A 13,672-nucleotide genomic window follows, 5' to 3' on the forward strand; every position below is an offset into this window, starting at 1 on the left:
TTAGCCTTCAAACAATTTGCATCAATTGTCTTAAGATTTAGAGAAAATAATCTATTCTTTGCCATATGCACTTTAGCAATTAGAATTTCACTTGAATCTCTAAGCCAAATATGCATATTTTTCCTATGGATGTCATATTCTTTTTCAAGAAATTGGCCCAAACTCAAAATATTACTTTTAAATTTTGGGACATGATAAACATCTTGAATTAACTTATGGTCACCATTTTTACAGGAGATCAGAATCATACCTATCCTTTCTATTTGAATCTTTGATGTATCTCTAAAGGACACATTACCTCTCACCATTTTATTGATCTCCACAAACTTCTGTTTGCATCCACACATATGATTGCTTTCTCCTTTGTCCAGGGAAAATCTTCTATCGTTTTCTCGTTTTCTCCCTGTGTTGGGAAAATTAATTTTCCCTCAAACTCCACCTGCTTTGAAGCACCATCAATTTGTTTGACATCTTCAACTGTCACCTTATCTGTTATGGCAGATTCATCAAAGGTAACATCTCTGCTGAATATAATTTTTCTTGTCTCTGAACACCATAATCGGTATCCTTTGACTCTAGAAGTAATCCCCATAAATATAGCTTTCTTTACTCTCAGATCCAATTTTGACTCTTTCACATGATAGTATGCAATTGAGCCAAACATATGTAAAATATTATAATCTTCAGCAGGTTTTCCATACCATTTTTTAAATAGTGTCTTGCCATCAATAGCGTAGATGGTAGATGATTAATGAGGTGGCATGCATATGTTATTGCCTCAGCCCAAAATTCTTTGCCCAAGCCAGTATTGGACAGCATACATCGAACCTTCTCCAACAAAGTCCGATTCATGCGTTCTGCCACTCCATTCTGTTGTGGTGTATTTCTGACGGTGAAATGTCTCAAAATACCATCATCTTCACAAATCTTATTGTAAAGATTATTTTTGTATTCTTCACCGTTATCTATGCGAACACTTTATATTTCTGCCTGTTTGAGTCTCTATCATCGCCTTCCATTTAAGAAAAATTCTCAGCACCTCATCTTTGGTTTTCATAGTACATACCCATACTCTCCGGAAAAAGTCATCAATAAAGGTTACAAAATAGTGTTTCCCACCTAATGAAGGTGTTTTGGAAGAACCCCAAACATCAAAGTGAACATAATCCAAAATATCTTTAGTATTATGGATTGTTGTTCCAAATTTATCCCTTGTCTGTTTCCCCTTGACACAATGCTCACAAAACTCCAAATTACAAGTCTTTACTCCTTTTAACAATCATTGATCTGATAAAATTTTCAAGGATTTTCCTCCAGCATGTTCCAAGCGCATATGTCATAGCTTGGTTGCTTATGCCTCCTTGTCATCACTGAATGTCACTATTGATGTCCCAATAACTGTACTACCGCGATAGTGGTACATGTTATTATTTCACCGAATTCCCTTCATTACCACTAGTGCACCAGAGTATATTCTCATTACCCTATTTCTGTAACTACTTTGAGCCTTTTTTACTCTAGGGCTCCTACAGAAATAAAATTTTTCTTCAATTCCGGTACGTACCGAACATCTGTTAATATTTTGATCAATCCATCATGGTTCCTTAATTGGATTGAACCAATACCATATGCAGTAAGAAGATTGTTATTTGCGGTGTGAATAACTCCACATTCTCCTTCTTGAAAATCAACGAACCAGTCCTTGTTGGGACACATATGATAGCTACAAGCTGAATCCATCAGCCATATGTCAGATGTTTTGAATGGCTCAGTTGTAACTAGTGAGAAATCAGAGTCGTCACAATCAGCTACATTTGAATCCATGACAGCCTTCCCATTGTTAGGTTTGGCTTTATTTTTCAACTTTGGACAGTCTTTCTTCTAGTGCCCCTTTTCTCGGCAAAAGGCGCATTCATCTTTGCTGGGTCTAGATCTTGACTTGGATCTTCCTTTCTTCGTTCTCATATGATTTTGAGAACGATCTCTCATGACCAGTGCTTCTCCTTCTCCACTTTTTTATTTTTTTTCTCTTTCTTTGTTCATAGCTGTACAAGGCAGAACAAACTTCCTTGAGAGGCACTTCATCATTCTCATGAAGTAGAGTAGTTTCGAGGTGCTCGTACTCATAGGGAAGTATACTTAATAACATTAAGGCCATATCTCCATCACTAAAGATCACGTCCATATTCTGCAAATTTGTCGCCAACTTATTAAAGCTGGTGATGTGATCATTCATTGTAGTACCAAGAACATATGTGAAGCGCAACAATCTTTTTTTCATGTAAAGTTTATTTTGACTATTTTTCTTCAAGAATTTATCCTCCAATGCATTTCACAATTTACTTTAGAAGTTTCTTTTGTATATGGATACTTCTGTTCTCTTGCGAGGTAAGATCGAATGGTACCACAAGCAACGCGGTTGATAATCTTCCAATCTCCTTCTCTGATATTGTCTGGTTTATTTTATTCTATAGAAATATCTAGCCCTTGTTGAAAAAGGACATCAAGAACCTCAGCTTGCCACATCCCGAAATGTCCTGACCCGTCAAAAATTTCAACTGCAAATTTCGCATTTGACATAATTCTTGTCATAAGCGAAGATGCCAATGACGTATTACTGACACCCGATGTAGACTCTTCATTTTTATTATCTCTTATTTTTGCTACAGATACTATTTATTTGCTGACAGTACAGAACACCAAAGTAATTCTTTTATGATGTGGAAGTTTAGACTATGTTGCAACCACACAGCATACTAAGTTGGAACTTTAGTTCTAATACTAATTATTGCGGAAGCCGAATATATAGAGAGTGATTAAATCACAACTACTATATTTAAAGGTAGCTAATAAATAGTAAACGAGACAATAATAAAATGAACACCAGAAATTAACGAGGTTCGGCAAAATTTAATTTTTTCCTAGTCCTCGGACACAATTAACTCAAATTTATTTCACTCCAAAAATACAAATGAAATACTACAAGAGAGAAAAAAGATTCAAATGCCTTAGGAGATAAGAATGCAAGTGAGAGATGATTTCAAATGAACAAAACTCTTGCTATTTATAAAAGGGAAATGGCCATAATAATGTCATGCATGACATCATATTAAGTGTGAACATGCAATGTAAATACATAAAAAATGCATCTACCAAATTCTTCCTAAAAGGAGGCTTCAAATGTTCACGCTAGTTTACATTAATCTTGTCAAAATTCAACATATAAAACATTCAATCAATTTGTGTTGTAATCCAAAGATCATAGAGAAGCAAACCAAGAACTTGACAGAGCCATTGGAAAAGAAAGATGGGTAGAAGAAGAGGACTTTTCTCAGCTACCTTATGTAAAATCCATAATCAAAGAGACATTTTTTTCTCTTAATTTCCCAGGTTAAGTGGGATGCTGTATTTCATCTTAAAATAGAATGCATCCTTCAAAAAATACAGGAAGTGAAACAGGTATTTGCATCCCTGTCAAAATACGATCCAAGAGAGTTCTTAACTAACAAAGAAATTTGCCTCATCATATCTTGTCCTAATACTAGGCATTTGGCATTTATCCAATTAAAAAGGACCTTTTTCTCAATTAGAGAGTTGCTGGAAAGAGAGGTGGACAACAGCCTCTGAGCTGGATGTAGCAAACTTAGCTAACTAATCTGCCACTTGATTTGCCTCCTTAAAACAATGTGTAGAACTAACATCGGGTCGGTGCATTGCTTATGTGCATTTAGACTGCACCATTTATGTGCATTGCTTCCTTTCCATTACTCCATTGAGGATAGAAATGTTGCTGGTTAGGAAGAAATCCTAAGATTTGGGAAAGGCCAGAAGAGTTCCATTCCAGAAATATTTCATCGAAAATAACATAGACATGAACGTAAGCCATGAGGAGATTTATGGACTGACTACACGCCCATATAAGCTGATATCTACCCCTCCGTTTCAATTTATGTGAACCTGTTTGATTGGGCACGAAATTTAAGAAAAAACGAAATTTTTTGGAATTTGTGGTCCTAAATAATTCAAAAAGGGGCCCAGAGTATTTGTGTGGTTATAAAAGCTTCTCATTAAGAGTAGAATTGTAAGTTTAAGCAAAATTATTTTCAAATTTAGAAAGGGGTCATTATTTTTGGAACGGACAAAAAAAAAATAGGTTCGGGAACGAAAATAGCATGAATTATGATTATGGAACCAGGACTCCCCCGCCATCTTTATTAGTACTTCGTTCAATTCTTATCACTCTTGATCAGTTTAAGTTGTATGCTAGCATTAAATGAATCTGTTCAGAAATGACCTAGGTAATTACAATAAAATAGCCTAGTTTTACAAGTGTAGTACCGGCCAAGAGGAAGGACATGTCATAGGAATAACAGAGAAGCATATATATGGCCATTTCTTATACGCCTTGAATATTCTCATGTCTCCAAAGACTTTTCCAAGCAATGATGAAAGAGACTAATATCGAAAAATATCTTCTTTTACTGGATTACGTAAAAGTAAAAACTACTTGGGGCAAAATGAGCAGAAAAATAGTTATTCATTGATATTATTCATCAATTAATTCATTTTTTATTTGTATTAATTATGGGTCATGTCGAATTTTTTATTTGTTTTGTATTACCCGTTTTTGACCTGTCCATATCCAACCTGACCCGTCCGCTTCTGCCACTAGTTAAAACATAGCTGTTGCAACTTGCAAGAAGAAAATATCTTCCTTGTCTTTTGTTTATACTTCTGAGTTCTGTGCATCTATTAATAATCTACAAGCAGTGTTCCAATATTTACAACAGTAATGTTTTACGCAATGTACGTTGCTGGTTTAATCAGGAGTACAACAAATCGTGATTTGTTAAATCTATCATATATTCTAATGACAGCTTCCCAATTTTTCCTTCCAAATAATTCTAATACGCTTGCCAAATTGAATTCTTTAAAAGAGAGAAGCTTAACCAAGGAATAACATTTTCAGGTTCTTAAGAAATGTAAGGGTTGTTAAAAATTGAAAGAAAAAAAAAAATTGCTGCACATTCCAATTTCTTTTGAGAAGAGAGGAGGAGAGATTATACTTCGACAACTTAAAAAAATTACTTTTGGAAAAAAACAGTGTTTGGCTAATCAATTTGAAAAACAATTTTGAACAATAACTTGTGTTTGATCAAGTTTTTCAAAAAGTATTTTTATGTGTCAAATTATAAATAAGAACATAAATAGATTTGCTTAATAGTACGTAGATAAATAATTACAAATATTTATTATTAAAGATAATAATTAATTTTTTATTTTATTTAAGTAAAATATAAAAATAAAATTAAAAAGTACTTTATTCTTTCAATATAATTTAAATATATCAAAAATTCATCCAATAAATATGAAAGTTCATCCCAAAAGTCATTTTATATTACTTAATAGTTTAAACTAAGTAATATTATTTTGGTATATATAATATTTTGCAAAGGGTATTTTTGGTATGAAAAAAAAAGTCAAAACTGCTTCTGCTTCTGATTCCGGAGAAAATTTACTTTTTTCTGCTCCTTCTAGTCAAAAGCACTTATTTTCATAAAAAAAACTTGATCAAACACCTCGAGAAAAAAAAAATACTTTTTAAAAAATAAAAAAAAAACAATTTTGGCGTGGTAAGCCAAACAGGCTAGTAGTCCTAGCTAATTAGAATTATCAAGCTAGAAATAATGGAAAAAGAAGAAATTTTCCAACGTTTACTTTTCAAAGGCTGCTAAAAAGAGTTCCAAACAATAGAAACTCTGCCCCACTTAAACACTGCCATTTTCAGGCATTCAAGAACTAGCAGACTGCACTATATATATGTCTCCAAGCTTTTCTTGGCATTATCAGTAATGGAGATTTCCTCGGTTTTCATTACTTTGGGATGCTTACTAGCATTAGCTATTATTTCAAAAGTCATCATAGATCAATACCCCAAAAGAAAACTACCACCAGGTCCGAGGCAATGGCCAATTATAGGCAATTTGAACCTTCTCGGTTCACTCCCACATGAGTCTTTGCACCATCTTTTACAAAAATATGGAGATTTGATGTTCTTAAAGTTTGGTTCCAAACCTGTTCTTGTAGCATCATCTCCAGAAATGGCTAAAGAGTTCTTGAAAACACATGACGCCAGCTTTGCTTCTCGTCCTGCACTCTCTGCAGGTAAGTACACTAGCTATAACTACTCAGACATGACATGGGCACCTTATGGTGCATTCTGGCGACAAGCTCGAAAAATCTACCTCACCGAAATATTTAATCCCAAAAGGCTTGAGTCATTCAAGTATATTCGTGTTGAGGAAACACGAACTTTGATTTCTAGTCTTCACACTCTCTCAGGAAAGCCAGTTTTTCTCAAAGACCATTTACCTCGATTCACACTTAGCACTATGAGTAGGATGGTTATGAGTGGCAAGTACTATAGTGATGAATCAAAATCAAATACTTCAATAGTATCACTTGAAAAGTTGCAGTGGATGCTAGATGAATTCTTTTTACTTAATGGGGTGATCAATCTTGGGGATTGGGTACCTTTACTGAGTTGGTTCGACTCACAAGGGTACGTAAAGAGAATGAAGGCATTGGGAAAGAGTTTTGTAGAATTTCACAAGTCTGTTCTTGAAGATCACAAGGCAAAAGCAAAGGAGAATTCAGTTCCAAAGGACATGGTTGATGTCATATTGCAGCTGGCTGATGACCCTAATCTTGAAGTTAAGCTTACTAAGGATCACTTGATGGGATTAATACATGTAAGTTTTCTTGTTATATAAAAGTTTTTAGCATAATACAACAAAGTCCAAAAAGATCGTCCGCTTTCTTTTTAAAGGGTTGTAGCGACAATTAAACTACCTATCAAAGGAATATTTCGAGTAATTTATTATTATTTTTTTGAAACCTAAAACTGCAAATCATTTGAAAAAGGCCAATCCCAGTTTTATTTTCTCAAAATATTCTATTATAGCTCATAAAGCTTCAATCAGTTCATTTTAATACTTATTTTTTTTTTCTTTTTGGCTATCTAAGCTAGGATTTGCTGGCAGGTGGAACAGATACTTCAGCTGCAGCAGTAGAATGGGCATTTCAAGAACTTTTGAGGAATCCAAAGGTTATAGAGAAGGCAAATCAGGAACTTAACAGAGTTATTGGCAAAGAACGATGGGTAGAAGAAGAGGACTTTTGTCGCCTACCATATATAGATGCCATAATCAAAGAGACATTTCGACTGCACCCACTATGTACATTGCTTCCTCCCCATTACTCAATTGAGGACTGTAATGTTGCTGGTTATGACATACCAAAGGGAACAACAGTATTTGTAAATGCATGGTCTTTAGGAAGAAATCCTAAGTATTGGGATAGGCCAGAAGAATTCATTCCAGAAAGGTTCTTAGAAAATGACATTGACATAAAGGGACAAAACTTCACACTGCTGCCATTTAGTTCAGGAAGGAGGAGGTGCCCCAGATATAGCCTTGGGATTAAGGTGGTCCGCACAACGATAGCTAACTTATTGCACGGGTTCAATTGGAAATTAACTGGAGGTATGAAAGCAGAGGATATAAGCATGGAGGAAATTTATGGATTGACTACACATCCAAAGAAGCCGACATCTATGATCATGGAACCAAGACTTAGCATCCATCTTTATTAGTACTTTATTGAGTTTATTAATCTTTATCAGTATATGTGGTTTACTACCATTGAGAACTCCTACTATTTGAAGAGATGCAATCCTAATTGAAATTCCTTTGCTTTCACTTGCGTTTAGCTCTGAGATATCTGTTACATGTATAAGCTGCAAATCTTGGATCCGCTTTAGGAAAGACTTAGCTAATTAAGTAGCCATTTTAAAAGTATACTGACCCAGAGGACTATCTGTATAGGGTAAAATATGATATGACACGTGGCTCACTAAGAGGAAGACACGTGGAATCCAAGATGGGATGGCTGAGGACCAAACGCAGTCACTACGCTTGTCACTGGAACGGATAACGTGCATAAAAGTGTATTAAATGATATGCGTCTAGTAGCATTTACTAAGGAATATTCTACAGCATTAAGAGTGACGGTCCTTTACAGAGAATTTGGCATTTATGCTTAACGCTACATATTCATCAATGACCCTCATAATTGGCATTAAAGGAGGGTATGATCCTAGGACCTTTTTTCCTTAGGGAGAGCTATAAATAGTGAGCTCAGTTACCATTGTAAAGGACACGAAATTTCTGGCAAGAATATATACTATATTCTATACAAAGCTTTATACAATTTCACTCTCTTGCTTTTTGATCTCATAATTGTTGTGTTCGGAAACCGTGTTCACGGAATCACTATCTTTGCTATTTCATCTAAATTTCAAGGCTAAGTGCTTTGTATTTCTTCGATTATTATATTATTTCAGGATCAAATTAGTTCATTTGTCTAGAAACCAGGTATATATTAAATTGTCCTTCCCGAGCCCTGAATTTCCTAAGTATTGTGTGACTGATATTTTCTCAGTAGTGTTAGGCCAAGTTGTGCCCTGCTTGGTCCCCTCCCAGGACAGTGGGGTTGTATTCATGAGGCTATTATTATCTAATTTACTCTTATTCCAATGGTGGGAACAATAACGTCAAGATTTTCACAAGAAAATATCTTTTTTTTTGGCTTGTTTGTCCTCTATTTTTCATCACATGCACAAATTCAAGCATGACCCTAAAAATTTATGTCACTTCATCCATCACTGTATTTATCTACACTTCTGTGTAACTCCACAAAACCAAAACCATAGCTCCAATCTTCATCTTGCAACACTGACTTATACGCAATGCACATTGTTTTCAATTATAAGTGTAAATGAATCTCCAGGATGCCCGTTTATGAATGGACTACGATTATTATCTTAATAGACTAAAAGGGAAAAACAAAAAGAAATAAGAAAAAAGACAAATTCCCTATTTTACCTAAGAGTTGTAGGAGTACTTGATTAATTAGCCAATGGTTTTACAAAAAGAATTTAATTGCACTGGATGGTTCTACAGATAAGTTCCAAAGTAAGAAAGGCTAAGGTCCACCTAGTCTCAAGTTATAATGATTCCAAATTAACTAACCTTTTTCCTTCAATTTAAATTCATAAAGAACTGCATGCGGCAGCTGATAGAGGAAAAAGTTCCATAAAGAAGAAAACTAGCAAGCTTTACACAACACATAGAAGGATGGCATTTCAATTTTTCAGAAATACTTAACCAAACAGAAACTCTTTCTCAGCAAAAGTATTTTTTTTAAAAACACTTTTGAAAAAAGCACTTCTCAAAATAAGTTGATTTTAGAAGATTGGCTAAACATGCCATTATTAGGTGACATTAGAGCCGTTTTTCAAAATATATTTGGCAATTTAAACCAATAATTTGTGTTTAGATAGTAATCTTTATAAACATAAATGATTGGTTTTGATTTAACTACAATAATTTCGACTAACAACGTTCACAATTTTCCCAGATATTTTCTCCATTCTGATGTGGAAGATCAGACTATGCTGCAACCACAGAGCATACTTAGACAGTACCTTGGCTCTGATACCAATTGTTGCGGAAGCCAAATGTATATAGTGTGAATGAGTCACAACTACTATACCAAAAATTATGACAACCACTAAATAATAAACAAGACAATAAGACAACAATAAAAGAACACCAGAATTTACGAGGTTCGGCCAATTTTGCCTACTTCCTCGGACACAATCAATATTTTATTCCACTCTAAAATTACAAGTGAAATAATACTAAAGAGAGAAGATACAAATGCCTTAAGAAGATAAAAGGCAAATGAGAGGTGTATTTAAATCCTAAACATTAGGCCTCCTTTTATAGGGTGAAATTCTCATTCAAAATTGTCATCCACCGATGTGGTACTTTTGCCAATTTCAACAAATCTCCACCTTGGCAAAATTCCACATCTTCAATTTTCTCTCAATAACAAATTTTGGTTGTGTCTTCATCTTCAATCTTTAGTGTTCAACAATGTTGATCAAATCCAAACAATGTTGAAACTTGACCGCAGTCACCACTTTTGTCAGCATATCAGCAGGGTTCTCCGTAGTATGAATTTTCTTCACCGTGACTCCACCTTCTTCTATGATTTCTCGTACGAAATGATACCGAACATCAATGTGCTTCGTCCTTGCATGATAAACTTGGTTCTTCGCTAATTGAATAGCACTTTGACTATCACAAAAAATTATAATATTTTTTTGTTCAATACCAAGCTCTTTTAGCAACCCCTGAAGCCAAATTGCCTCCTTCACAGCCTCCGTAATAGCCATGTACTCTGCCTCTGTTGTAGACAAAGCAACTGTTGACTGCAAAGTAGACTTCCAACTAACTGGTGCCTTTGCAAAAGTAAACACATAACCAGTAGTTGACCTTCGTTTGTCCAGATCACCCGCAAAATCTGAGTCACAATATCCAACTACAGACCGATTGCCTTCCTGCTCAAAAACTAACCCAACATCTACAGTACTATGAATATACCGTAGAATCCATTTCACAGCTTGCCAATGCTCCTTTCCTGGATTATGCATATATCTGCTAATAACTCCAACGGCTTGTGAAATGTCAGGTCTCGTACAAACCATTGCATACATCAAGCTACCAACAACATTTGCGTATGGTACCCTTGACATATACTCCTGTTCAGTTTCATCCTTTGGCGACATAGTAGTACTTAGCTTAAAATGGGGAGCAAGTGGCGTACTAATTGGCTTAGTCTTCTTATCTATGCCAAAACGCTTTAGTACTCTCTTCAAATATTCTTTCTGAGATAAACAGAGTTTCTTTGTACGTCTATCTCTTATTATCTCCATGCCAAGAATTTTCTTTGCCTCACCCAGATCCTTCATCTCGAACTCCTCCTTCAGTTGAATCTTCAACTTATCAATTTCTTCCGAATTCTTGGAAGTTATCAACATATCATCAACATATAGGAGAAGATATACAAAGGAACCATCATTAAGTTTGCGCAAATACACACAATGATCGTATTTGCTTCTCTTGTACCCTTGTCGCAACATAAACTTGTCAAATCGCTTGTACCATTGTCTAGAAGATTGTTTCAATCCGTACAACGATTTTTCAAGTTTGCATACTATATTTTCTTTTCCAGCAACTTTGAATCCTTCTGGCTGAGTCATGTAGATTTCCTCCTCCAAGTTTCCATGTAAAAACGCAGTTTTTACATCCATCTGAACTAGTTCCAAATCCAACTGTGCTACCAAAGCCAACATAATTCTAATGGAGGAATGTTTTACAACTGGAGAAAATACTTCATTGTAATCAATTCCCTCCTTTTGAGCATATCCTTTGGCCACCAATCTTGCTTTGTAGCGAACATCTTCTTGGTTAGGAAATCCTTCTTTCTTTGCAAATACCCATTTGCACCCAATTGCTTTCTTTCCCTTCGGGAGATTGGCCAATTTCCATGTATGATTCTGATGAAGGGACTGCATTTCTTCATTCATGGCAATCCTCCACTTATCTTCTTCTGAACTTTGGATTGCGTCTTTATAAGTGGTAGGAACACCATCAGCTACAATTGAGGTTGCACAAGCAACCGTCTCTATAAGACGAACAGGTTTCGTTATTGTCCTTTTTGGCCTGCTGGTTGCTATTGATTCAAGTTGTTGTCGAGGTTCCTGAGTTGGAATCTCCCTTTCTACTGGCTCTTCTTCCAGAGGGTAATCTTCATGAGTTTCCTCCTCTGCTTCTTGTGTAGGAAAAATAAATTTTCCCTCAAACTCCACCTGCTTTGATGCACCACCAGTTTGTTTGACATCTTCAACTGTCATCTTATTTGTTATGGTAGATTCATCAAAGGTAACATCTCTGCTGAATATAATATTCCTTGTCTCTGGACACCATAAGCGGTATCCTTTGACTCCAGAAGTAATCCCCATAAATATAGCCTTCTTTGCTCTCGGATCCAATTTTGACTCTTTCACATGATAGTATGCAATTGAGCCAAACACGTGCAAAGAATCATAATCTACAGCAGGTTTTCCATACCATTTTTCAAATGGTGTCTTGCCATCAATAGCAGCAGATGGTAGACGATTAATGAGGTGGCATGCATATGTAATTGCCTCAGCCCAAAATTCTTTGCCCAAGCCAGCATTGGACAACATACACCGTACCTTCTCCAGTAAAGTCCGGTTCATACGTTCTGCCACTCCATTCTGTTGTGGTGTATTTCTGACAGTGAAGTGTCGGACGATGCCATCATTTTCACAGACCTTATTGAAATGATCATTTTTGTATTCACCTCCATTGTCTGTGCGAATACACTTGATCCTCCTGCCTGTTTGATTCTCCACCATCGTTTTCCATTTGAGAAAAATTCCCAACACTTCATCTTTCCTCTTCATTGTATACACCCACACTCTTCGGGAAAAATCATCAACAAAGGTTACAAAATAGTGCTTCCCACCCAATGAAGGTGTTTTGGAAGCACCCCAAACATCAGAGTGTACATAATCCAAAATGCCTTTAGTATTATGGATCGCTATACCAAATTTAACCCTTGTCTGTTTCCCTTTGACACAATGCTCGCAAAACTCCAAGTTGCAAGTCTTTACGCCTTTTAACAATCCTTGATTAGATAAAGCTTTCAAGGATTTTCCTCCAGCATGTCCCAAGCGCATGTGCCATAGCCTGGTTGCTTCTGCCTCTTTGTCATCACTGGATGTCACTGTTGCTGTCCCAATAACTGTGCTACCACGATAGCAGTACATGTTATTGTTCTTCCGATTGGCCTTCATTACCACTAGTGCACCGGAGCATATTCTCATCACTCCATTTTCTGCAATGATTTTGAACCCTTTTGATTCTAGGGCTCCCACAGAGATGAGATTCTTCTTCAAACCCGGTACATATCGAACATCTGTTAATGTTCTGATCATTCCATCATGGCTCCTTAATCTTATTGAACCAATGCCATATGAGGTAAGAGGGCTGTTATCCGCTGTGTGGATGACTCCATATTCTCCTTCTTGAAAATTCACGAACCAGTCCTTGTTGGGACACATATGGTAGCTACAAGCCGAGTCCATCAACCATATGTCTGATGATGTTGATAACTCTGTTGTAACTAATGAGAAGTCTGAATCATCACAATCAGCTACATTTGAATCCATAATGGCCTTTCCATTGTTATGTCTGGCCTTATTCTTCAACTTCGGACAGTCTTTCTTCCAGTGCCCCTTTTCTCGACAAAAGGCACATTCATCTTTGCTGGGTCTAGATCTCGACTTGGATCTTCCCTTCTTAGTCCTCGTTTGATTTTGAGGACGACCCCTCACAATTAGTGCTTCTTCTTCTCCGCCCTTCTGTTTTTCTCCCTTTCTTTGTTCATAGCTGTACAAAGCTGAACAAACTTCTCTGAGAGAAATTTCGTCATTTCCATGGAGTAGAGTAGTTTCAAGGTGCTCGTACTCATTAGGAAGTGACCCCAATAACATCAAGGCCAAGTCACCATCATCAAAAGTTGCATCCATATTTTGCAAATCTGTGACCAACTTATTGAAACTGGTGATATGTTCATTCATTGTGGTACCAGGAACATAGGTAAAGCGAAACAGTCTCTTCTTCATGTACAATTTATTTTGACTGTTTTTCTTCAAAAATTTATCCTCCAGTGC

The 13,672-nt window shown here is 36.1% G+C and overlaps 1 protein-coding gene across 1 annotated transcript; it reads left to right on the forward strand.

Annotated features, from left to right (window-relative positions):
• The first annotated feature begins 5,726 nt into the window (after positions 1–5,726).
• On the forward strand, positions 5,727–7,760 carry LOC104088899 (trimethyltridecatetraene synthase-like). Its single transcript, XM_009593659.4, has 2 exons — positions 5,727–6,752; positions 7,031–7,760. The coding sequence occupies exons 1-2, from the start codon at positions 5,853–5,855 to the stop codon at positions 7,652–7,654; spliced, it is 1,524 nt and encodes a 507-aa protein (XP_009591954.1). The 5' UTR covers positions 5,727–5,852; the 3' UTR covers positions 7,655–7,760.
• The last annotated feature ends 5,912 nt before the right edge of the window (positions 7,761–13,672 follow it).

Source organism: Nicotiana tomentosiformis, chromosome 3 (assembly GCF_000390325.3).
Source record: "Nicotiana tomentosiformis chromosome 3, ASM39032v3, whole genome shotgun sequence".
In the NCBI taxonomy this organism is placed as follows: Eukaryota; Viridiplantae; Streptophyta; class Magnoliopsida; order Solanales; family Solanaceae; genus Nicotiana; species Nicotiana tomentosiformis.